The sequence below is a fragment of the Oncorhynchus clarkii genome, chromosome 23, assembly GCF_045791955.1.
Source record: "Oncorhynchus clarkii lewisi isolate Uvic-CL-2024 chromosome 23, UVic_Ocla_1.0, whole genome shotgun sequence".
NCBI classification, from domain to species: domain Eukaryota; kingdom Metazoa; phylum Chordata; class Actinopteri; order Salmoniformes; family Salmonidae; genus Oncorhynchus; species Oncorhynchus clarkii.
In genome coordinates, this window is record NC_092169.1 from 57,723,876 (window position 1) to 57,751,375 (window position 27,500).

At 44.8% G+C, this 27,500-nt stretch overlaps 1 protein-coding gene across 14 annotated transcripts in view; it reads right to left on the reverse strand.

Moving 5' to 3' along the window:
- Positions 1 to 27,500, reverse strand: part of LOC139381124 (protein tyrosine phosphatase receptor type Ea) — a 146,896-nt gene that overhangs the window by 43,459 nt on the left and 75,937 nt on the right. For 10 of the 14 annotated variants that reach the window (XM_071124432.1, XM_071124426.1, XM_071124429.1 and 7 more), the window contains 3 exons: positions 5,925 to 6,002; positions 2,939 to 3,035; positions 1,417 to 1,490 (listed from right to left, as the gene is read on the reverse strand). In XM_071124432.1, coding sequence (XP_070980533.1) covers positions 1,417 to 1,490; positions 2,939 to 3,035; positions 5,925 to 5,997 — 244 coding nt within the window. In that variant the 5' untranslated portion in view covers positions 5,998 to 6,002. Of the gene's footprint in view, positions 1 to 1,416; positions 1,491 to 2,622; positions 2,819 to 2,938; positions 3,036 to 5,924; positions 6,003 to 27,500 lie in introns of those variants that run through there. The other 4 variants (XM_071124435.1, XM_071124436.1, XM_071124434.1 and 1 more) reach the window with 3 other exon arrangements.

A 27,500-nucleotide genomic window follows, 5' to 3' on the forward strand; every position in this document is an offset into this window, starting at 1 on the left:
CAAACAACGCAGCTAATAGAGGATTATCACAATGATAATGTAGTGAATAATGGATGTAACAACGGAGCTAATAGAGGATTATCACAGTGATATTGTAGTGAATAATGGATGTAACAACGGAGCTAATAGAGGATTATCACAGTGATAATGTAGTGAATAATGGAGGTAACAACGCAGCTAATAGAGGATTATCACAGTGATAATGTAGTGAATAATGGATGTAACAACGGAGCTAATAGAGGATTATCACAGTGATAATGTAGTGAATAATGGAGGTAACAACGCAGCTAATAGAGGATTATCACAATTGATAATGTAGTGAATAATGGAGGTAACAATGCAGCTAATAGAGGATTATCACAGTGATAATGTAGTGAATAATGGATGCAACAACACAGCTAATAGAGGATTATCACAGTTATAATGTAGTGAATAATGGATGTAACAACGCAGCTAATAGAGGATTATTACAGTGATAATGTAGTGAATAACGGATGTAACAACAGAGCTAATAGAGGATTATCACAGCGATAATGTAGTGCATAATGGAGGTAACAACGCAGCTATTAGAGGATTATCACAGTGATAATGTAGTGAATAATGGATGTAACAACGCAGCTAATAGAGGATTATCACATTGATAATGTAGTGAATAATGGATGTAACAACGCAGCTAATAGAGGATTATCACATTGATAATGTAGTGAATAATGGATGTGACAACGCAGCTAATAGAGGATTATCACAGTGATAATGTAGTGAATAATGGATGTAACAACGCAGCTAATAGATGATTATCACAGTGATAATATAGTGAATAATGGAGGTAACAACGTAGCTAATAGAGGATTATCACAGTGATAATGTAATGAATAATGGAGGTAACAACGGAGCTAATAGAGGATTATCACAGTGATAATGTAATGAATAACGGAGGTAACAACGGCTGCTTGTTTGTTAATAAATGTGAACGTAACACACCGACCGTGCTGAAGAAATACGTGTGTGAGAACGCATCATTAAATATAGTGTATTACGTGGTAAGGACATAGTGAGGCACCGAGGCCTACTGCACGATGCAGATTGAGACTTCTTAGTTGATGTAGGTTAGAAAACTATCTATCGGTTGCCTCCCTTCACATCAGTAACCACAGGAAGTCAGACAACAACCACATGACAGCGAGGGGACTCCTGCAGAACAGAGAAGACTCCTCCGCCTACAGCTTGACATTAAAACTCTTTCGAATTGTCTCTTCTCAACAACGCCTGTATGTGCAAAGCAAATCAGTTTCACTTTGTTCTTCCAACCCAGGGCTCACTTGAAAAAGACGTCGATCTCGATGCCACTTCCCTGGTTACAAACAACGGATCAACAACATAACGAAGACAAAGACTCATTATTAAAGGTGACCGGACCTTGTTCTTCCAGGATTCCATTCGGTATTTTCTTGTCGACTGCTGTGACGACCTCCTTTCTCTGGTTCCTTATCCTGCCGGGTAGAGAGAGAGAGAGAACAGGAGGAACAGGAAGAAGACAGAAAACAGGAGGAACAGGAAGAAGATAGAGAACAGGAGGAACAGGAAGAAGATAGAGAACAGGAGGAACAGGAATAAGATAGAGAACAGGAGGAACAGGAAGAAGACAGCGAACAGGAGGAACAGGAAGAAGACAGAGAACAGGAGGAACAGGAAGAAGACAGAGAACAGGAGGAACAGGAAGAAGACAGAGAACAGGAGGAACAGGAAGAAGACAGAGAACAGGAGGAACAGGAAGAAGACAGAGAACAGGAGGAACAGGAAGAAGATAGAGAACAGGAGGAACAGGAAGAAGATAGAGAACAGGAGGAACAGGAAGAAGATAGAGAACAGGAGGAAAAGGAAGAAGACAGAGAACAGGAGGAACAGGAAGAAGATAGAGAACAGGAGGAACAGGAAGAAGAGAGAGAACAGGAGGAACAGGAAGAAGAGAGAGAACAGGAGGATGACAGGTTAATTAAAGGACATAAAGGGATACATTTTTACCTGCGACTATTAGTCAAGTTCAGTACAAAACAACAGTTCTAATAACTAACAGTTCTAATAACTAACTGTTCTAAGTTCTAATAACTAACAGTTCTAAGTTCTAATAACTAACAGTTCTAATAACTAACACTTCTAAGTTCTAATAACTAACAGTTCTAATAACTAACACTTCTAAGTTCTAATAACTAACAGTTCTAAGTTCTAATAACTAACAGTTCTAAGAACTAACAGTTCTAAGTTCTAATAACTAACAGTTCTAAGTTCTAATAACTAACAGTTATAATAACTAACAGTTCTAATAACTAACAGTTCTAAGTTCTAATAACTAACAGTTCTAATAACTAACAGTTCTAAGTTCTAATAACTAACAGTTCTAAGTTCTAATAACTAACAGTTCTAAGTTCTAATAACTAACAGTTCTAAGTTCTAATAACAAACAGTTCTAAGTTCTAATAACTAACAGTTCTAAGTTCTATTAACTAACAGTTCTAATAACTAACAGTTCTAATAACTAACAGTTGAAGTTATAAGATCTAACAGTTATAAGTTAAAACATGAGTTATACGTTATATAAAGCACACAGATACGTTGGTATGGTACCATCTGAAACTGGAAAAGCTGTTCTTTCTCATTAGAGTCCAGGGTTGATGAGATCACAGAACACAGCACTGCTAGGTTACAGCCACAGCAGGTCTCTCTCTTTGACTTCAGATCGTTCATACTAACGCGCCTGGCTGTGTAGTTCACTTTTACTGTGGCCAACGCGAGGCATGAACAACTGCTAGTGGTTCATTTCCTGACTGGAGGCTCCGCCCTCTGCTGATTGGGGAGAGGAAGGGTGACGTCACCTTGGCCCTCGCCCTGTCTGGCAGCACACACACACACAAACTACCCCACCCTGTGACTGGTACGTTACCTGAGGAAGTACCAGGCCAGCAGAATGCTGATGACAAGCAGCACGGAGAAGACCAGCACGGTAGGCAGGATGTGGGAACTCTGGGACTTTGTGTCTTCTGGAAAGGAGAGGGAATAAGGAAGAGGCAGAGGTTATGGACCCCAAACAAAAAATCTGTCCTTCCTCCGAAAGTGTGCTCTTGTTCACTTCCCTTCATAGATTTATGAAAGGAAATAGCGGAACCCTCCCTCGAGTCTAGCCCATGCCTCCACCAACCCAATGTAGTGAACGAGTACACACTTCAGGAGGTAGCAGAGGTTATTGGGGAGGATCCAGACAGCAGAGAGAGGAACAGGAAGAAGCCTGTGGTAGAACAGAGAGTTGAGCGTAGCAGTACAATTACTAGATAGGTCAAAAGCCACCTCAGATCATGAATGTCCTTTCTAGTTATTATATTTCTACGTGGCTACAGAGAGTCGAGCACAGGCCAAGTGTTGAGCAGTGTTCAATAAGACACACTGTGGCAAAAACGTTTTTCCCCCTTCCCAACGGACAACAAAAACAACCCTTTTCTGATTGGGCGACAGCAGATAGCACCTGTCTGTTTCAGAGTGTTTTCTTCCGTGTTGTCCCAACTGAACACAACCCTACTCTGGTGGTTGCCAGGTGGGAATTAAGGTTGGCAGGCAACTAGACCCATTATTATGGTCTGGATGGAGGCATGATTTAAGATCTGCCTTGGCCATGTCCCAAATGGCACCCTATTCAATATATAGTGCACTACTTTTGACCGTAGTCCTATGGACCCTGAGAAAAAGTAGTGCACTATATTGGGAATAGACTGCTATTTGGGCCGGAGCCTTTGTCTAGAGAGATAAGTATCAGGGACAAGCTCCTCTAAACCTGAGAGAGAGAAGGGCTGGGCTACTGTTAAGGGTTTGGGTTATCTCATTTAAACCTGAGAGAGAGAAGGGCTACTGTTAAGGGTTTGGGTTATCTCATTTAAACCTGAGAGAGAGAGAAGGGCTGGGCTACTGTTAAGGGTTTGGGTTATCTCATTTAAACCTGAGAGAGAGAAGGGCTGGGCTACTGTTTAGGGTTTGGGTTATCTCATTTAAACCTGAGAGAGAGAAGGGCTGGGCTACTGTTAAGGGTTTTGGTTATCTCATTTAAACCTGAGAGAGAGAAGGGCTGGGCTACTGTTTAGGGTTTGGGTTATCTCATTTAAACCTGAGAGAGAGAAGGGCTGGGCTACTGTTAAGGGTTTGGGTTATCTCATTTAAACCTGAGAGAGAGAGAAGGGCTGGGCTACTGTTAAGGGTTTGGGTTATCTCATTTAAACCTGAGAGAGAGAAGGGCTGGGCTACTGTTTAGGGTTTGGGTTATCTCATTTAAACCTGAGAGAGAGAAGGGCTGGGATACTGTTAAGGGTTTGGGTTATCTCATTTAAACCTGAGAGAGAGAAGGGCTAGTGTTAAGGGTTTGGGTTATCTCATTTAAACCTGAGAGAGAGAAGGGCTACTGTTAAGGGTTTGGGTTATCTCATTTAAACCTGAGAGACAGAAGGACTACTGTTAAGGGTTTGGGTTATCTCATTTAAACCTGAGAGAGAGAAGGGCTGGGCTACTGTTTAGGGTTTGGGTTATCTCATTTAAACCTGAGAGAGAGAAGGGCTGGGCTACTGTTAAGGGTTTGGGTTATCTCATTTAAACCTGAGAGAGAGAAGGGCTGGGATACTGTTAAGGGTTTGGGTTATCTCATTTAAACCTGAGAGAGAGAAGGGCTACTGTTTAGGGTTTGGGTTATCTCATTTAAACCTGAGAGAGAGAAGGGCTGGGCTACTGTTAAGGGTTTGGGTTATCTCATTTAAACCTGAGAGACAGAAGGGCTGGGATACTGTTAAGGGTTTGGGTTATCTCATTTAAACCTGAGAGAGAGAAGGGCTACTGTTTAGGGTTTGGGTTATCTCATTTAAACCTGAGAGAGAGAAGGGCTGGGCTACTGTTAAGGGTTTGGGTTATCTCATTTAAATCTGAGAGAGAGAAGGGCTGGGCTACTGTTAAGGGTTTGGGTTATCTCATTTAAACCTGAGAGAGAGAAGGGCTACTGTTAAGGGTTTGGGTTATCTCATTTAAACCTGAGAGAGAGAAGGGCTGGGCTACTGTTAAGGGTTTGGGTTATCTCATTTAAACCTGAGAAACAGAAGGGCTGGGATACTGTTTAGGGTTTGGGTTATCTCATTTAAACCTGAGAGAGAGAAGGGCTGGGCTACTGTTAAGGGTTTGGGTTATCTCATTTAAACCTGAGAGACAGAAGGGCTGGGATACTGTTTAGGGTTTGGGTTATCTCATTTAAACCTGAGAGAGAGAAGGACTGGGCTACTGTTAAGGGTTTGGGTTATCTCATTTAAACCTGAGAGAGAGAAGGGCTGGGATACTGTTAAGGGTTTGGGTTATCTCATTTAAACCTGAGAGAGAGAAGGGCTACTGTTAAGGGTTTGGGTTATCTCATTTAAACCTGAGAGAGAGAGAAGGGCTGGGCTACTGTTAAGGGTTTGGGTTATCTCATTTAAACCTGAGAGAGAGAGAAGGGCTGGGCTACTGTTAAGGGTTTGGGTTATCTCATTTAAACCTGAGAGAGAGAAGGGCTAGTGTTAAAGACATTCCCAGCCAGCCATTTGGCCCGTTTACAAATGATAACAACATGGTAAATTACTGGCTAAACTAATCCAGTCCAGTTTAAATATAATCCTGTAATAGTAAAGGAAGTTATGGACAATAGTACCTTATCAGACAGTGGAGGATATACTGTAATGTAGACACAGGCCTTACTGTGTATTTACTGTCTAGAAACAGTTATTACATTTTACTGAGTCAGGAAAAAAAACAACGTCCCAACAAGTTGTAGAAAATCGGGCCTTTTTTTGACCATGTGACACATATGATGTAGTATACTGTCTGTCTCCAGAAGCACATTCTACGGGTTAAATTACATCTGTCTCACTTACCTCCTGTCTGGTCTTCATTGGAAGTGTCATTGGTTGATAACGTGATTGCCACCAAAAACAGAACTGGGACCATTGTGACTGAGAGAGAGAGAGAGAGACAGAGAGAGAGAGAGAGAGAGAGAGAGAGAGAGAGAGAGACAGAGAGAGAGAGAGAGAGAGAGAGAGAGAGAGAGAGAGAGAGAGAGAGAGAGAGAGAGAAAGAGAGAGAGAGAGAGACAGAGAGAGAGAGAGAGAGAGAGAGAGAGAAAGAGAGAGAGAGAGAGACAGAGAGAGAGAGAGAGAGAGAGACATAATAACAGTTATTAACAGGTCAGGTTAAACTAATGGATGATTCATTCCTGATTTTAAAAAAACACAATGTGAAAAAAAGTACAATCTGTATTTGATTTGATTTGACTTGATTCAGAGCTATTTTAGTCCTAATTTGGACTAATTTTTCAAGAGTCCTTAAACATTAAAATACAATTTATAATACGATCATATTTTCACATATAAACACACTGTTACAAAACAGACATAATACACTGACATATTGACGAGATAAATACTCTTAACAGTCTATAAAGATATATTGATTCTTCATCAAGCATAGTCCAACACAACATTCCTACATATTATATTGAAATAGTTTTACAGTATTGATTGAATTTATATATTAAATGGTTTCCGGTTTGCGCAGTGAAATTATTCCATTTCTTTATTGCTGAATCAAAATGTTGTTTTTCCTATTTCTCTTTTCTGTCTGGACAACACATAGATGGAGGCCAATCTATTCCTCGTGTTTACTGAATGTCTGTCTCTTACCAACTGAATGGGATTCGGGTCAGTTTTGACAGATTGACGACCAACCAAGAGCATTGCACATGACTGTATTCTTAGAGGCACTCAGACTGCAGTCTTCTGCCAGTAAAGCAGAACACGTTGTCACGGTAATGCCTTCTTTTGTCCACAAGGTGGGCCAATAGACTAACGGACCAAACATCACCAAACCATGTCACTGATTACGTTGGTTTTTTTTTTGTGGGGGGGGGGGGGGGGGGGGGGGACACCTCAAACATTTCAAATATTCAGAAAAATACAGGATTGTTCAAATTCCTGTTTCATGACAAGAAAAAATAAATGAACAAAATTCAAAAAAATGTTAACGAAAAGCACACGCAGTAAGGTATTTAAACACACATCCCTCTATACATACCACTATGGGGACTTGTCTCTTAGTTTACAGCCTCAGTAAGGTATTTAAACACACATCCCTCTATACATACCACTATGGGGACTTGTCTCTTAGTTTACAGCCTCAGGAAGGTATTTAAACACACATCCCTCTATACATACCACTATGGGGACTTGTCTCTTAGTTTACAGCCTCAGGAAGGTATTTAAACACACATCCCTCTATACATACCACTATGGGGACTTGTCTCTTAGTTTACAGCCTCAGGAAGGTATTTAAACACACATCCCTCTATACATATCAACATGGACACGTCTCTTAGTTTACAGCCTCTGAATAAATCTCTGTAGGACAAATAACAGTCCTGTAGCCTACTGTAGGACTGAATAAACCTCTGTAGGACAAATAACAGTCCTGTAGCCTACTGTAGGACTGAAGCTATAGGACTGAATACACCTCTGTAGGATAAATAACAGTCCTGTAACCTACTGTAGGACTGAAGTTATAGGACTGAATACACCTCTGTAGGATAAATAACAGTCCTGTAACCTACTGTAGGACTGAATACACCTCTGTAGGATAAATAACAGTCCTGTAACCTACTGTAGGGCTGAATAAACCTCTGTAGGATAAATAACAGTCCTGTAACCTACTGTAGGACTGAAGTTATAGGACTGAATACACCTCTGTAGGACAAATAACAGTCCTGTAACCTACTGTAGGACTGAAGCTATAGGACTGATTAAATCTCTGTAGGACAAATAACAGTCCTGTAACCTACTGTAGGACTGAAGCTATAGGACTGAATACACCTCTGTAGGACAAATAACAGTCCTGTAACCTACTGTAGGAATGAATACACCTCTGTAGGATAAATAACAGTCCTGTAACCTACAGTAGGACTGAATACACCTCTGTAGGACAAATAACAGTGCTGTAACCTACTGTAGGACTGAAGTTATAGGACTGGATAAATCTCTGTAGGACAAATAAAAGTCCTGTAACCTACTGTAGGACTGAAGTTATAGGACTGAATGAACCTCTGTAGGACACATAACAGTACTATAACCTACTGTAGGACTGAATACACCTCTGTAGGACAAATAACAGTCCTGTAACCTACTGTAGGGCTGAATACACCTCTGTAGGACAAATAACAGTCCTGTAACCTACTGTAGGGCTGAATAAACCTCTGTAGGATAAATAACAGTCCTGTAACCTACTGTAGGACTGAATAAACCTCTGTAGGACAAATAACAGTCCTGTAACCTACTGTAGGACTGAATACACCTCTGTAGGACAAATAACAGTCCTGTAACCTACTGTAGGACTGAATACACCTCTGTAGGACAAATAACAGTCCTGTAACCTACTGTAGGACTGAAGCTATAGGACTGAATACACCTCTGTAGGACAAATAACAGTCCTGTAACCTACTGTAGGACTGAATACACCTCTGTAGGATAAATAACAGTCCTGTAACCTACTGTAGGACTGAATACACCTCCGTAGGATAAATAACAGTCCTGTAACCTACTGTAGGGCTGAATAAACCTCTGTAGGATAAATAACAGTCCTGTAACCTACTGTAGGACTGAAGCTATAGGACTGAATACACCTCTGTAGGACAAATAACAGTCCTGTAACCTACTGTAGGACTGAATACACCTCTGTAGGATAAATAACAGTCCTGTAACCTACTGTAGGACTGAATACACCTCTGTAGGACAAATAACAGTCCTGTAACCTACTGTAGGACTGAAGTTATAGGACTGAATACACCTCTGTAGGACACATAACAGTCCTGTAACCTACTGTAGGACTGAATACACCTCTGTAGGCCAAATAACAGTCCTGTAACCTACTGTAGGACTGAATACACCTCTGTAGGATAAATAACAGTCCTGTAACCTACTGTAGGACTGAATAAACCTCTGTAGGACAAATAACAGTCCTGTAACCTACTGTAGGACTGAATACACCTCTGTAGGATAAATAACAGTCCTGTAACCTACTGTAGGACTGAATACACCTCTGTAGGATAAATAACAGTCCTGTAACCTACTGTAGGGCTGAATAAACCTCTGTAGGATAAATAACAGTCCTGTAACCTACTGTAGGACTGAATAAACCTCTGTAGGACAAATAACAGTCCTGTAACCTACTGTAGGACTGAATACACCTCTGTAGGACAAATAACAGTCCTGTAACCTACTGTAGGACTGAAGCTATAGGACTGAATACACCTCTGTAGGACAAATAACAGTCCTGTAACCTACTGTAGGACTGAATACACCTCTGTAGGACAAATAACAGTCCTGTAACCTACTGTAGGACTGAAGTTATAGGACTGGATAAATCTCTGTAGGACAAATAACAGTCCTGTAACCTACTGTAGGACTGAATACACCACTGTAGGACAAATAACAGTCCTGTAACCTACTGTAGGACTGAATAAACCTATGTAGGATAAATAACAGTCCTGTAACCTACTGTAGGACTGAAGCTATAGGACTGAATAAATCTCTGTAGGACAAATAACAGTCCTGTAACCTACTGTAGGACTGAATATACCTCTGTAGGACAAATAACAGTCCTGTAACCTACTGTAGGACTGAATAAACCTATGTAGGATAAATAACAGTCCTGTAACCTACTGTAGGACTGAATACACCTCTGTAGGACAAATAACAGTCCTGTAACCTACTGTAGGACTGAAGTTATAGGACTGAATGAACCTCTGTAGGACACATAACAGTACTATAACCTACTGTAGGACTGAATATACCTCTGTAGGACAAATAACAGTCCTGTAACCTACTGTAGGACTGAATAAACCTCTGTAGGACAAATAACAGTCCTGTAACCTACTGTAGGACTGAATACACCTCTGTAGGACAAATAACAGTCCTGTAACCTACTGTAGGACTGAAGTTATAGGACTGGATAAATCTCTGTAGGACAAATAACAGTCCTGTAACCTACTGTAGGACTGAATAAACCTCTGTAGGACAAATAACAGTCCTGTAACCTACTGTAGGACTGAAGTTATAGGACTGAATACACCTCTGTAGGACACATAACAGTCCTGTAACCTACTGTAGGACTGAATACACCTCTGTAGGACAAATAACAGTCCTGTAACCTACTGTAGGACTGAATACACCTCTGTAGGATAAATAACAGTCCTGTAACCTACTGTAGGACTGAATAAACCTCTGTAGGACAAATAACAGTCCTGTAACCTACTGTAGGACTGAATACACCTCTGTAGGATAAATAACAGTCCTGTAACCTACTGTAGGACTGAATACACCTCTGTAGGATAAATAACAGTCCTGTAACCTACTGTAGGGCTGAATAAACCTCTGTAGGATAAATAACAGTCCTGTAACCTACTGTAGGACTGAATAAACCTCTGTAGGACAAATAACAGTCCTGTAACCTACTGTAGGACTGAATACACCTCTGTAGGACAAATAACAGTCCTGTAACCTACTGTAGGACTGAAGCTATAGGACTGAATACACCTCTGTAGGACAAATAACAGTCCTGTAACCTACTGTAGGACTGAATACACCTCTGTAGGACAAATAACAGTCCTGTAACCTACTGTAGGACTGAAGTTATAGGACTGGTTAAATCTCTGTAGGACAAATAACAGTCCTGTAACCTACTGTAGGACTGAATACACCTCTGTAGGACAAATAACAGTCCTGTAACCTACTGTAGGACTGAATAAACCTCTGTAGGATAAATAACAGTCCTGTAACCTACTGTAGGACTGAAGCTATAGGACTGAATAAATCTCTGTAGGACAAATAACAGTCCTGTAACCTACTGTAGGACTGAATATACCTCTGTAGGACAAATAACAGTCCTGTAACCTACTGTAGGACTGAAGTTATAGGACTGAATGAACCTCTGTAGGACACATAACAGTACTATAACCTACTGTAGGACTGAATATACCTCTGTAGGACAAATAACAGTCCTGTAACCTACTGTAGGACTGAATAAACCTCTGTAGGACAAATAACAGTCCTGTAACCTACTGTAGGACTGAATACACCTCTGTAGGACAAATAACAGTCCTGTAACCTACTGTAGGACTGAAGTTATAGGACTGAATGAACCTCTGTAGGACACATAACAGTACTATAACCTACTGTAGGACTGAATATACCTCTGTAGGACAAATAACAGTCCTGTAACCTACTGTAGGACTGAATAAACCTCTGTAGGACAAATAACAGTCCTGTAACCTACTGTAGGACTGAATACACCTCTGTAGGACAAATAACAGTCCTGTAACCTACTGTAGGACTGAAGTTATAGGACTGGATAAATCTCTGTAGGACAAATAACAGTCCTGTAACCTACTGTAGGACTGAATAAACCTCTGTAGGACAAATAACAGTCCTGTAACCTACTGTAGGACTGAAGCTATAGGACTGAATAAATCTCTGTAGGACAAATAACAGTCCTGTAACCTACTGTAGGACTGAATACACCTCTGTAGGATAAATAACAGTACTGTAACCTACTGTAGGACTGAATACACCTCTGTAGGACAAATAACAGTCCTGTAACCTACTGTAGGGCTGAATAAACCTCTGTAGGATAAATAACAGTCCTGTAACCTACTGTAGGACTGAATACACCTCTGTAGGACAAATAACAGTCCTGTAACCTACTGTAGGACTGAAGTTATAGGACTGAATAAACCTCTGTAGGACAAATAACAGTCCTGTAACCTACTGTAGGACTGAATACACCTCTGTAGGATAAATAACAGTACTATAACCTACTGTAGGACTGAATATACCTCTGTAGGACAAATAACTGTCCTGTAACCTACTGTAGGACTGAATACACCTCTGTTGGACAAATAACAGTACTGTAACCTACTGTAGGACTGAAGCTATAGGACTGAATGAACCTCTGTAGGACACATAACAGTCCTGTAACCTACTGTAGGGCTGAATAAACCTCTGTAGGATAAATAACAGTCCTGTAAACTACTGTAGGGCTGAATAAACCTCTGTAGGATAAATAACAGTCCTGTAACCTACTGTAGGACTGAATACACCTCTGTAGGACAAATAACAGTCCTGTAACCTACTGTAGGACTGAATAAACCTCTGTAGGACACATGACAGTCCTGTAACCTACTGTAGGACTGAATAAACCTCTGTAGGACACATAACAGTCCTGTAACCTACTGTAGGACTGAAGTTATAGGACTGAATACACCTCTGTAGGACAAATAACAGTCCTGTAACCTACTGTAGGACTGAATACACCTCTGTAGGACAAATAACAGTCCTGTAACCTACTGTAGGACTGAATAAACCTCTGTAGGACACATAACAGTCCTGTAACCTACTGTAGGGCTGAATAAACCTCTGTAGGATAAATAACAGTCCTGTAACCTACTGTAGGGCTGAATAAACCTCTGTAGGATAAATAACAGTCCTGTAACCTACTGTAGGACTGAATACACCTCTGTAGGACAAATAACAGTCCTGTAACCTACTGTAGGACTGAATAAACCTCTGTAGGACACATAACAGTCCTGTAACCTACTGTAGGACTGAATAAACCTCTGTAGGACACATAACAGTCCTGTAACCTACTGTAGGACTGAAGTTATAGGACTGAATACACCTCTGTAGGACAAATAACAGTCCTGTAACCTACTGTAGGACTGAATACACCTCTGTAGGACAAATAACAGTCCTGTAACCTACTGTAGGACTGAATAAACCTCTGTAGGATAAATAACAGTCCTGTAACCTACTGTAGGACTGAATACACCTCTGTAGGATAAATAACAGTCCTGTAACCTACTGTAGGACTGAATACACCTCTGTAGGACAAATAACAGTCCTGTAACCTACTGTAGGACTGAAGTTATGGGACTGAATAAACCTCTGTAGGACAAATAACAGTCCTGTAACCTACTGTAGGACTGAATAAACCTCTGTAGGACAAATAACAGTCCTGTAACCTACTGTAGGACTGAAGTTATAGGACTGAATACACCTCTGTAGGACACATAACAGTCCTGTAACCTACTGTAGGACTGAATACACCTCTGTAGGACAAATAACAGTCCTGTAACCTACTGTAGGGCTGAATAAACCTCTGTAGGATAAATAACAGTCCTGTAAACTACTGTAGGGCTGAATAAACCTCTGTAGGATAAATAACAGTCCTGTAACCTACTGTAGGACTGAATACACCTCTGTAGGACAAATAACAGTCCTGTAACCTACTGTAGGACTGAATAAACCTCTGTAGGACACATGACAGTCCTGTAACCTACTGTAGGACTGAATAAACCTCTGTAGGACACATAACAGTCCTGTAACCTACTGTAGGACTGAAGTTATAGGACTGAATACACCTCTGTAGGACAAATAACAGTCCTGTAACCTACTGTAGGACTGAATACACCTCTGTAGGACAAATAACAGTCCTGTAACCTACTGTAGGACTGAATAAACCTCTGTAGGACACATAACAGTCCTGTAACCTACTGTAGGGCTGAATAAACCTCTGTAGGATAAATAACAGTCCTGTAACCAACTGTAGGGCTGAATAAACCTCTGTAGGATAAATAACAGTCCTGTAACCTACTGTAGGACTGAATACACCTCTGTAGGACAAATAACAGTCCTGTAACCTACTGTAGGACTGAATAAACCTCTGTAGGACACATAACAGTCCTGTAACCTACTGTAGGACTGAATAAACCTCTGTAGGACACATAACAGTCCTGTAACCTACTGTAGGACTGAAGTTATAGGACTGAATACACCTCTGTAGGACAAATAACAGTCCTGTAACCTACTGTAGGACTGAATACACCTCTGTAGGACAAATAACAGTCCTGTAACCTACTGTAGGACTGAATAAACCTCTGTAGGATAAATAACAGTCCTGTAACCTACTGTAGGACTGAATACACCTCTGTAGGATAAATAACAGTCCTGTAACCTACTGTAGGACTGAATACACCTCTGTAGGACAAATAACAGTCCTGTAACCTACTGTAGGACTGAAGTTATGGGACTGAATAAACCTCTGTAGGACAAATAACAGTCCTGTAACCTACTGTAGGACTGAATACACCTCTGTAGGATAAATAACAGTCCTGTAACCTACTGTAGGACTGAATACACCTCTGTAGGACAAATAACAGTCCTGTAACCTACTGTAGGACTGAAGCTATAGGACTGAATAAACCTCTGTAGGACAAATAACAGTCCTGTAACCTACTGTAGGACTGAATACACCTCTGTAGGACAAATAACAGTCCTGTAACCTACTGTAGGACAGAATACACCTCTGTAGGATAAATAACAGTCTTGTAACCTACTGTAGGGCTGAATAAACCTCTGTAGGACAAATAACAGTCCTGTAACCTACTGTAGGACTGAATACACCTCTGTAGGATAAATAACAGTCTTGTAACCTACTGTAGGGCTGAATAAACCTCTGTAGGATAAATAACAGTCCTGTAACCTACTGTAGGGCTGAATAAACCTCTGTAGGATAAATAACAGTCCTGTAACCTACTGTAGGACTGAATACACCTCTGTAGGATAAATAACAGTCTTGTAACCTACTGTAGGGCTGAATAAACCTCTGTAGGATAAATAACAGTCCTGTAACCTACTGTAGGACTGAATACACCTCTGTTGGACAAATAACAGTCCTGTAACCTACTGTAGGACTGAAGCTATAGGACTGAATACACCTCTGTAGGACAAATAACAGTCCTGTAACCTACTGTAGGACTGAAGCTATAGGACTGAATAAACCTCTGTAGGACAAATAACAGTCCTGTAACCTACTGTAGGGCTGAATAAACCTCTGTAGGACAAATAACAGTCCTGTAACCTACTGTAGGACTGAATACACCTCTGTAGGACAAATAACAGTCCTGTAACCTACTGTAGGACTGAATACACCTCTGTAGGACAAATAACAGTCCTGTAACCTACTGTAGGACTGAAGTTATAGGACTGAATACACCTCTGTAGGACAATTAACAGTCCTGTAACCTACTGTAGGACTGAAGTTATAGGACTGAATACACCTCTGTAGGACAAATAACAGTCCTGTAGCCTACTGTAGGACTGAAACTATAGGACTGAATAAATCTCTGTAGGACAAATAACAGTCCTGTAACCTACTGTAGGACTGAATACACCTCTGTAGGATAAATAACAGTCCTGTAACCTACTGTAGGACTGAATAAACCTCTGTTGGACAAATAACAGTCCTGTAACCTACTGTAGGACTGAAGCTATAGGACTGAATAAACCTCTGTGGGACAAATAACAGTCCTGTAACCTACTGTAGGACTGAATACACCTCTGTAGGATAAATAACAGTCCTGTAACCTACTGTAGGACTGAATACACCTCTGTAGGACAAATAACAGTCCTGTAACCTACTGTAGGACTGAATACACCTCTGTAGGACAAATAACAGTCCTGTAACCTACTGTAGGACTGAAGTTATAGGACTGAATACACCTCTGTAGGACAATTAACAGTCCTGTAACCTACTGTAGGACTGAAGTTATAGGACTGAATACACCTCTGTAGGACAAATAACAGTCCTGTAGCCTACTGTAGGACTGAAACTATAGGACTGAATAAATCTCTGTAGGACAAATAACAGTCCTGTAACCTACTGTAGGACTGAATACACCTCTGTAGGATAAATAACAGTCCTGTAACCTACTGTAGGACTGAATACACCTCTGTTGGACAAATAACAGTCCTGTAACCTACTGTAGGACTGAAGTTATGGGACTGAATAAACCTCTGTAGGACAAATAACAGTCCTGTAACCTACTGTAGGACTGAATACACCTCTGTAGGACACATAACAGTCCTGTAACCTACGATAGGACTGAAGTTATAGGACTGAATAAATCTCTGTTGGAAGCTGTAAGACATCCCAAGAGTACCAGACTCAGGGTAGGCAGGTGTGTGTGTACAGCTGCAGTGACAACCCAGCAGCATGGTCTCGTAAATTAAGTTAACACCGCCTCCTGCTGCTATGTGCCGCAATGTCCCTGTAACCAAGCACACAACCAGAGAACAGAGGAGTCCAGAGGAGACTATAGGAGAACAGAGGAGACTAGAGGAGAACAGAGGAGTCCAGAGGAGAACAGAGGAGACTAGAGGAGAACAGAGGAGACTAGAGGAGAACAGAGGAGACTAGAAGAGACTAGAGGAGACTAGAGGAGACTAGAAGATACTAGAAGAGACTAGAAGAGACTAGAGGAGACTAGATGAGACTAGAGGAGACTAGAGGAAAACAGAGGAGACTAGAGGAGACTAGAGGAGACTTGAGGAGAACAGAGGAGACTAGAGGAGACTAGAGGAGACTAGAAGAGACTAGAAGAGACTAGAGGAGAACAGAGGAGACTAGAGGAGACTAGAGGAGACTAGAGGAGACTAGAAGAGACTAGAGGAGACCAGAGGAGACTAGAAGAGACTAGAGGAGACTAGAGGAGACTAGAAGAGACTAGAAGAGACTAGAAGAGACTAGAGGAGACTAGAAGAGACTAGAGGAGACTAGAGGAAAACAGAGGAGACTAGAGGAGACTAGAGGAGACTAGAGGAGAACAGAGGAGACTAGAGGAGACTAGAGGAGACTAGAAGAGACTAGAGGAGACTAGAGGAGAACAGAGGAGACTAGAGGAGACTAGAGGAGACTAGAAGAGACTAGAGGAGACTAGAAGAGACTAGAGGAGACCAGAGGAGACTAGAAGAGACTAGAGGAGACTAGAGGAGACTAGAAGAGACTAGAAGAGACTAGAGCAGACCAGAGGAGACTAGAAGAGACTAGAGGAGACTAGAAGAGACTAGAGGAGACTAGAGGAGACTAGAAGAGACTAGAGGAGACTAGAGGAAAACAGAGGAGACTAGAGGAGACTAGATGAGACTAGAGGAGACTAGAAGAGACTAGAGGAGACTAGAGGAGAACAGAGGAGACTAGAGGAGACTAGAGGAGACTAGAATAGACTAGAGGAGACCAGAGGAGACTAGAAGAGACTAGAAGAGACTAGAGGAGACCAGAGGAGACTAGAAGAGACCAGAGGAGACCGGAGGAGACTAGAGGAGACTAGAAGAGACTAGAGGAGACTAGAGGAGACTAGAGGAGACTAGAAGAGACTAGAGGAGACTAGAGGAGACTAGAAGAGACTAGAGGAGACCAGATGAGACTAGAAGAGACTAGAGGAGACTATTGGAGACTAGAAGAGACTAGAAGAGACCAGAGGAGACTAGACGAGACCAGAGGAGACTAGAAGAGACTAGAAGAGACTAGAGGAGACCAGAGGAGACTAGAAGAGACTAGAAGAGACTAGAGGAGACCAGAGGAGACTAGAAGAGACTAGAAGAGACTAGAGGAGACCAGAGGAGACTAGAAGAGACTAGAAGAGACTAGAGGAGACTAGAGGAGAACAGAGGAATGTGTCATGTGTAAAAGAAGCCACACCCTCCCCTCTCCTGCCCTCCCCTCCCCTCTCCTGCTCTCCCCTCCCCTCTCCTGCCCTCCCCTCCCCTCCCCTCTCCTGCCCTCTCCTGCCCTCCCCTCCCCTCTCCTGCTCTCCCCTCTCCTGCCCTCCCCTCCCCTCTCCTGCCCTCTCCTGCCCTCCCCTCTCCTGCCCTCTCCTGCCCTCCTCTCTCCTGCCCTTTCCTGCCCTCCCCTGTCCTGCTCTCCCCTCTCCTGCCCTCCCCTGTCCTGCCCTCCCCTCTCCTGCTCTCCCCTCCCCTCCCCTCTCCTGCTCTTCCCTCCCCTCTCCTGCCCTCCTCTCCCCTGCCCTGTGTTGTGTAATCCTGGCATTGCGGTAGAGGGTCTGGGTCAATAATCATTCCTTGGGTGATTAATAAAAGCTGACATGTCCCCCCCCCCCCCCCCCCCACCTCTCCCTCATCCCTCCCCCTCCCTCCCCCCTCTACCTCTTCCTCCCTCCTGAGGGAAAGACTGATGGCAGGATTCTAATGAGAGAGGAGTCCCCCCCCCCCTCTCTCTCTCTCTCTCCCTCCTCCTCCCCTCTCTCTCTATGGTCTCTGTGTAAATGTCCTTGGTTGTTCAGGGCCTAGGGGAAGGAGAGCACTGGGAAGTTGGCCATGCATACACTACAGTAATGCTGCTGAGAGGAGTAAGACACACGGTGTGAAACCAGTACTGTGTGTGTGTGTGTGTGTGTGTGTGTGTATGTGTGTGTGCGTGCGTGTGTGTGTGTGTGCCTGCAGGTACATGTGTGAATGGGGACTTCAGGAAACAGCAGAGGGAGCACCCCCTCTATCCACATCGAAGAGACGGGCGTACTCATTACAGACACGCTGAATTGGTTCACTCACACAGACAGTCTGGTGAAGAAGGCACAGCAGAGCCTCTTCACCCTCAGGAGGCTGAAGAAATGTGTCTTGCCACCTAAAACCCTGACAAACTTTTATAGATGCACAATCGAGAGCATCCTGTCAGGTTGTATCACCGCCTGGTACGGCAACTGCACCTTCCTCAACCGCAAGGCTCTCCAGAGGGTAGTGAGGTCTGTACAACGCATCACCGGGGGCAAACTACCTGCCCTCCAGGACACCTACACCACCCGATGTCACAGGAAGGCCATAAAGATCATCAAGGACATCAACCACCCGAGCCACTGCCTGTTCACCCCGCTATCATCCAGAAGGCGAGGTCAGTACAGGTGCATCAAAGCTGGGACCGAGAGACTGAAAAACAGCTTCTATCTCAAGGCCATCAGACTGCTAAACATCCACCACTAACTCAGAGAGGCTGCTGCCAACACACTGACACTGACTCAACTCCAGCCACTTTAATAATGGGAATTGATGGGAAATGATGTAAATATATCACTAGCCACTTTAAACAATGCTACCTTATATAATGTTACTTACCCTACATTATTCATCTCATATGCATACGTATATACTGTACTCTATATCATCGACTGTATCCTTATGTAATACATGTATCACTAGCCACTTTAAACTATGCCACTTTGTTTACATACTCATCTCATTTGTACATACTGTACTCGATACCATCTACTGTATCTTGCCTATGCTGCTCTGTACCATCACTCATTCATATATCCTTATGTACATATTCTTTATCCCCTTACAGACCCAAATCACTGGCCTCTTTGTCACTCTAAATAATGGCACTATAATAATGTTTACATATCCTGCATTACTCATCCCGTATTTGATATTGTATCTTGCCGTTCAGCCATCGCTCATCCATATTTATATGTACATATTCTCATTCACCCCTTTAGATTTCTGTGTATTAGGTAGATGTTTTGGAATTGTTAGATTACTTGATTACTTGATAGATCTTACCACACTCTCGGAACAAGAAACACAAGCATTTCGCTACTCTCGCATTAATTAACATCTGCTAACCATGTGTACGTGACCGATAAAATGTGATTAGATTTTAACATAAGGGGACATGCTCTCTGCTCGGTGCTCCAACCCTGCTGTTGCTCTGTTAAAAACCTCCCAGGCTCCATCTTCCCCTGGCACTCTTCTGGGAGATCTCACCCTGTCAGAGCCACCACAAACACACACACACACACATATACACACACATACACACACACACACATCCACATCCCCAGTGGTTGAGCTCTCTCAAAGGAGCACATCCCCTCTCATCACCAGGGCTCCTCCAGCTCTCTTCTCTCGAGTCCCAGCTCTCCCTCAGTCTAGAAGGAATCAGCCTCTCATCAGTCCAATACAGTCCCATCTCTCCCTCTGTCCAGAAGGAATCAGCCTCTCATCAGTCCAATACAGTCCCATCTCTCCCTCAGTCTAGAAGGAATCAGCCTCTCATCAGTCCCATCTCTCCCTCTGTCTAGAAGGAATCAGCCTCTCATCAGTCCCATCTCTCCCTCTGTTTAGAAGGAATCTGCCTCTCATCAGTCCAATACAGACCCAGCTCTCCCTCTGTCCAGAAGGAATCAGCCTCTCATCAGTCCCATACAGTCCCATCTCTCCCTCAGTCTAGAAGGAATCAGCCTCTCATCAGTCCCATTTCTCCCTCAGTCTAGAAGGAATCAGCCTCTCATCAGTCCCATACAGTCCCAGCTCTCCCTCTGTCTAGAAGGAATCAGCCTCTCATCAGTCCCATACAGTCCCATCTCTCCCTCAGTCTAGAAGGAATCAGCCTCTCATCAGTCCCATCTCTCCCTCTGTCTAGAAGGAATCAGCCTCTCATCAGTCCAATACAGTCCCATCTCTCCCTCTGTCTAGAAGGAATCAACCTCTCATCAGTCCAATACAGTCCCAGCTCTCCCTCTGTCTAGAAGGAATCAGCCTCTCATCAGTCCAATACAGTCCCATCTCTCCCTCTGTCCAGAAGGAATCAGCCTCTCATCAGTCCCATCTCTACCTCTGTCCAGAAGGAATCAGCCTCTCATCAGTCCCATCTCTCCCTCTGTCTAGAAGGAATCAGCCTCTCATCAGTCCCAGCTCTCCCTCTGTCTAGAAGGAATCAGCCTCTCATCAGTCCCATCTCTCCCTCTGTTTAGAAGGAATCTGCCTCTCATCAGTCCAATACAGACCCAGCTCTCCCTCTGTCCAGAAGGAATCAGCCTCTCATCAGTCCCATACAGTCCCATCTCTCCCTCAGTCTAGAAGGAATCAGCCTCTCATCAGTCCCATTTCTCCCTCAGTCTAGAAGGAATCAGCCTCTCATCAGTCCCATACAGTCCCAGCTCTCCCTCTGTCTAGAAGGAATCAGCCTCTCATCAGTCCCATACAGTCCCATCTCTCCCTCAGTCTAGAAGGAATCAGCCTCTCATCAGTCCCATCTCTCCCTCTGTCTAGAAGGAATCAGCCTCTCATCAGTCCAATACAGTCCCATCTCTCCCTCTGTCTAGAAGGAATCAGCCTCTCATCAGTCCAATACAGTCCCAGCTCTCCCTCTGTCTAGAAGGAATCAGCCTCTCATCAGTCCAATACAGTCCCATCTCTCCCTCTGTCCAGAAGGAATCAGCCTCTCATCAGTCCCATCTCTACCTCTGTCCAGAAGGAATCAGCCTCTCATCAGTCCCATCTCTCCCTCTGTCTAGAAGGAATCAGCCTCTCATCAGTCCCAGCTCTCCCTCTGTCTAGAAGGAATCAGCCTCTCATCAGTCCCATCTCTCCCTCAGTCTAGAAGGAATCAGCCTCTCATCAGTCCCATCTCTCCCTCAGTCTAGAAGGAATCAGCCTCTCATCAGTCCCATCTCTCCCTCTGTCCAGAAGGAATCAGCCTCTCATCAGTCCCATCTCTCCCTCTGTCTAGAAGGAATCAGCCTCTGATCAGTCCAATACAGTCCCATCTCTCCCTCTGTCTAGAAGGAATCAGTCTCTCATCAGTCCAATACAGTCCCAGCTCTCCCTCTGTCTAGAAGGAATCAGCCTCTCATCAGTCCAATACAGTCCCATCTCTCCCTCTGTCTAGAAGGAATCAGCCTCTCATCAGTCCAATACAGTCCCAGCTCTCCCTCTGTCTAGAAGGAATCAGCCTCTCATCAGTCCAATACAGTCCCATCTCTCCCTCTATCTAGAAGGAATCAGCCTCTCATCAGTCCCATCTCTCCCTCTGTCTAGAAGGAATCAGCCTCTCATCAATTCCATCTCTCCCTCTGTCTAGAAGGAATCAGCCTCTCATCAGTCCCAGCTCTCCCTCTGTCTAGAAGGAATCAGCCTCTCATCAGTCCCATCTCTCCCTGTGTCTAGAAGGAATCAGCCTCTCATCAGTCCCATCTCTCCCTCAGTCTAGAAGGAATCAGCCTCTCATCAGTCCCATCTCTCCCTCAGTCTAGAAGGAATCAGCCTCTCATCAGTCCCATCTCTCCCTCTGTCTAGAAGGAATCAGCCTCTCATCAGTCCCATCTCTCCCTCAGTCTAGAAGGAATCAGCCTCTCATCAGTCCCATCTCTCCCTCTGTCTAGAAGGAATCAGCCTCTCATCAGTCCCATCTCTCCCTCTGTTTAGAAGGAATCTGCCTCTCATCAGTCCAATACAGTCCCAGCTCTCCCTCTGTCCAGAAGGAATCAGCCTCTCATCAGTCCCATACAGTCCCATCTCTCCCTCAGTCTAGAAGGAATCAGCCTCTCATAAGTCCCATTTCTCCCTCAGTCTAGAAGGAATCAGCCTCTCATCAGTCCCATACAGTCCCAGCTCTCCCTCTGTCTAGAAGGAATCAGCCTCTCATCAGTCCCATACAGTCCCATCTCTCCCTCAGTCTTGAAGGAATCAGCCTCTCATCAGTTCCATCTCTCCCTCTGTCTAGAAGGAATCAGCCTCTCATCAGTCCAATACAGTCCCATCTCTCCCTCTGTCTAGAAGGAATCAGCCTCTCATCAGTCCCAGCTCTCCCTCTGTCTAGAAGGAATCAGCCTCTCATCAGTCCAATACAGTCCCATCTCTCCCTCTGTCTAGAAGGAATCAGCCTCTCATCAGTCCAATACAGTCCCAGCTCTCCCTCTGTCTAGAAGGAATCAGCCTCTCATCAGTCCAATACAGTCCCATCTCTCCCTCTGTCTAGAAGGAATCAGCCTCTCATCAGTCCCATCTCTCCCTCTGTCTAGAAGGAATCAGCCTCTCATCAGTCCCAGCTCTCCCTCTGTCTAGAAGGAATCAGCCTCTCATCAGTCCCATCTCTCCCTCTGTCTAGAAGGAATCAGCCTCTCATCAGTCCCATCTCTCCCTCAGTCTAGAAGGAATCAGCCTCTCATCAGTCCCATCTCTCCCTCAGTCTAGAAGGAATCAGCCTCTCATCAGTCCCATCTCTCCCTCTGTCCAGAAGGAATCAGCCTCTCATCAGTCCCATCTCTCCCTCAGTCTAGAAGGAATCAGCCTCTCATCAGTCCCATCTCTCCCTCAGTCTAGAAGGAATCAGCCTCTCATCAGTCCCAGCTCTCCCTCTGTCCAGAAGGAATCAGCATCTCATCAGTCCCATCTCTCCCTCTGTCCAGAAGGAATCAGCCTCTCATCAGTCCCATCTCTCCCTCTGTCTAGAAGGAATCAGCCTCTCATCAGTCCCATCTCTCCCTCAGTCTAGAAGGAATCAGCCTCTCATCAGTCCCATCTCTCCCTCAGTCTAGAAGGAATCAGCCTCTCATCAGTCCCAGCTCTCCCTCTGTCCAGAAGGAATCAGCATCTCGTCAGTCCCAGCTCTCCCTCAGTCTAGAAGGAATCAGCCTCTCATCAGTCCCATCTCTCCCTCAGTCTAGAAGGAATCAGCCTCTCATCAGTCCCATCTCTCCCTCAGTCTAGAAGGAATCAGCCTCTCATCAGTCCAATACAGTCCCATCTCTCCCTCAGTCCAGAAGCAATCAGCCTCTCATCAGTCCCATCTCCCCCTCAGTCTAGAAGGAATCAGCCTCTCATCAGTCCCATCTCTCCCTCAGTCTAGAAGGAATCAGCCTCTCATCAGTCCCATCTCTCCCTCAGTCTAGAAGGAATCAGCCTCTCATCAGTCCAATACAGTCCCATCTCTCCCTCTGTCTAGAAGGAATCAGCCTCTCATCAGTCCCATCTCTCCCTCTGTCTAGAAGGAATCAGCCTCTCATCAGTCCCATCTCTCCCTCTGTCTAGAAGGAATCAGCCTCTCATCAGTCCCAGCTCTCCCTCTGTCTAGAAGGAATCAGCCTCTCATCAGTCCCATCTCTCCCTCAGTCTAGAAGGAATCAGCCTCTCATCAGTCCCATCTCTCCCTCAGTCTAGAAGGAATCAGCCTCTCATCAGTCCCATCTCTCCCTCTGTCCAGAAGGAATCAGCCTCTCATCAGTCCCATCTCTCCCTCAGTCTAGAAGGAATCAGCCTCTCATCAGTCCCATCTCTCCCTCAGTCTAGAAGGAATCAGCCTCTCATCAGTCCCAGCTCTCCCTCTGTCCAGAAGGAATCAGCCTCTCATCAGTCCCATCTCTACCTCTGTCCAGAAGGAATCAGCCTCTCATCAGTCCCATCTCTCCCTCTGTCTAGAAGGAATCAGCCTTTCATCAGTCCAATCTCTCCCTCAGTCTAGAAGGAATCAGCCTCTCATCAGTCCCATACAGTCCCATCTCTCCCTCAGTCTAGAAGGAATCAGCCTCTCATCAGTCCCATCTCTCCCTCTGTCTAGAAGGAATCAGCCTCTCATCAGTCCAATACAGTCCCATCTCTCCCTCTGTCTAGAAGGAATCAGCCTCTCATCAGTCCCATCTCTCCCTCTGTCTAGAAGGAATCAGCCTCTGATCAGTCCAATACAGTCCCATCTCTCCCTCTGTCTAGAAGGAATCAGTCTCTCATCAGTCCAATACAGTCCCAGCTCTCCCTCTGTCTAGAAGGAATCAGCCTCTCATCAGTCCAATACAGTCCCATCTCTCCCTCTGTCTAGAAGGAATCAGCCTCTCATCAGTCCAATACAGTCCCAGCTCTCCCTCTGTCTAGAAGGAATCAGCCTCTCATCAGTCCAATACAGTCCCATCTCTCCCTCTATCTAGAAGGAATCAGCCTCTCATCAGTCCCATCTCTCCCTCTGTCTAGAAGGAATCAGCCTCTCATCAATTCCATCTCTCCCTCTGTCTAGAAGGAATCAGCCTCTCATCAGTCCCAGCTCTCCCTCTGTCTAGAAGGAATCAGCCTCTCATCAGTCCCATCTCTCCCTGTGTCTAGAAGGAATCAGCCTCTCATCAGTCCCATCTCTCCCTCAGTCTAGAAGGAATCAGCCTCTCATCAGTCCCATCTCTCCCTCAGTCTAGAAGGAATCAGCCTCTCATCAGTCCCATCTCTCCCTCTGTCTAGAAGGAATCAGCCTCTCATCAGTCCCATCTCTCCCTCAGTCTAGAAGGAATCAGCCTCTCATCAGTCCCATCTCTCCCTCTGTCTAGAAGGAATCAGCCTCTCATCAGTCCCATCTCTCCCTCTGTTTAGAAGGAATCTGCCTCTCATCAGTCCAATACAGTCCCAGCTCTCCCTCTGTCCAGAAGGAATCAGCCTCTCATCAGTCCCAGCTCTCCCTCTGTCTAGAAGGAATCAGCCTCTCATCAGTCCCATCTCTCCCTGTGTCTAGAAGGAATCAGCCTCTCATCAGTCCCATCTCTCCCTCAGTCTAGAAGGAATCAGCCTCTCATCAGTCCCATCTCTCCCTCAGTCTAGAAGGAATCAGCCTCTCATCAGTCCCATCTCTCCCTCTGTCCAGAAGGAATCAGCCTCTCATCAGTCCCATCTCTCCCTCAGTCTAGAAGGAATCAGCCTCTCATCAGTCCCATCTCTCCCTCAGTCTAGAAGGAATCAGCCTCTCGTCAGTCCCAGCTCTCCCTCAGTCTAGAAGGAATCAGCCTCTCATCAGTCCCATCTCTCCCTCAGTCTAGAAGGAATCAGCCTCTCATCAGTCCCATCTCTCCCTCAGTCTAAAAGGAATCAGCCTCTCATCAGTCCAATACAGTCCCATCTCTCCCTCAGTCCAGAAGCAATCAGCCTCTCATCAGTCCCATCTCTCCCTCAGTCTAGAAGGAATCAGCCTCTCATCAGTCCCATCTCTCCCTCAGTCTAGAAGGAATCAGCCTCTCATCAGTCCAATACAGTCCCATCTCTCCCTCAGTCCAGAAGGAATCAGCCTCTCATCAATCCCATCTCTCCCTCAGTCTAGAAGGAATCAGCCTCTCATCAGTCCCATCTCTCCCTCAGTCTAGAAGGAATCAGCCTCTCATCAGTCCAATACAGTCCCAGCTCTCCCTCTGTCCAGAAGGAATCAGCCTCTCATCAGTCCCATCTCTCCCTCAGTCTAGAAGGAATCAGCCTCTCATCAGTCCCATACATTCCCATCTCTCCCTCAGTCTAGAAGGAATCAGCCTCTCATCAGTCCCATCTCTCCCTCTGTCTAGAAGGAATCAGCCTCTCATCAGTCCCAGCTCTCCTTCTGTCCAGAAGGAATCGGCCTCTCATCAGTCCAATAGAGTCCCATCTCTCCCTCAGTCCAGAAAGAATCAGCCTCTCATAAGTCCAATAGAGTCCCATCTCTCCCTCAGTCCAGAAGGAATCCGCCTCTCATCAGTCCAATACAGTCCCATCTCTCCCTCAGTCTAGAAGGAATCAGCCTCTCATCAGTCCCATCTCTCCCTCAGTCTATAAGGAATCAGCCTCTCATCAGTCCAATACAGTCCCATCTCTCCCTCAGTTTAGAAGGAATCAGCCTCTCATCAGTCCCATACAGTCCCATCTCTCCCTCAGTCTAGAAGGAATCAGCCTCTCATCAGTCCCATCTCTCCCTCAGTCTAGAAGGAATCAGCCTCTCATCAGTCCCATCTCTCCCTCAGTCTAGAAGGAATCAGCCTCTCATCAGTCCCAGCTCTCCCTCAGTCCAGAAGGAATCAGCCTCTCATCAGTCCCATACAGTTCCATCTCTCCCTCAGTCTAGAAGGAATCAGCCTCTCATCAGTCCAATACAGTCCCATCTCTCCCTCAGTCTAGAAGGAATCAGCCTCTCATCAGTCCCATCTCTCCCTCAGTCTAGAAGGAATCAGCCTCTCATCAGTCCCATCTCTCCCTCAGTCTAGAAGGAATCAGCCTCTCATCAGTCCCATCTCTCCCTCAGTCTAGAAGGAATGAGCCTCTCATCAGTCCCAGCTCTCCCTCAGTCCAGAAGGAATCAGCCTCTCATCAGTCCCATACAGTCCCATCTCTCCCTCAGTCTAGAAGGAATCAGCCTCTAATCAGTCCAATACAGTCCCATCTCTCCCTCAGTCTAGAAGTAATCAGCCTCTCATCAGTCCCAGCTCTCCCTCAGTCCAGAAGGAATCAGCCTCTCATCAGTCCCATACAGTCCCATCTCTCCCTCTGTCTAGAAGGAATCAGCCTCTCATCAGTCCCATCTCTCCCTCTGTCTAGAAGGAATCAGCCTCTCATCAGTCCAATACAGTCCCATCTCTCCCTCAGTCTAGAAGGAATCAGCCTCTCATCAGTCCAATACAGTCCCATCTCTCCCTCAGTCTAGAAGTAATCAGCCTCTCATCAGTCCCAGCTCTCCCTCAGTCCAGAAGGAATCAGCCTCTCATCAGTCCCATACAGTCCCATCTCTCCCTCAGTCTAGAAGGAATCAGCCTCTTATCAGTCCAATACAGTCCCATCTCTCCCTCAGTCTAGAAGGAATCAGCCTCTCATCAGTCCCATCTCTCCCTCAGTCTAGAAGGAATCAGCCTCTCATCAGTCCCATCTCTCCCTCAGTCTAGAAGGAATCAGCCTCGCATCAGTCCAATACAGTCCCATCTCTCCCTCAGTCTAGAAGGAATCAGCCTCTCATCAGTCCCATCTCTCCCTCAGTCTAGAAGGAATCAGCCTCTCATTCCCACTAGTCTTCTCATT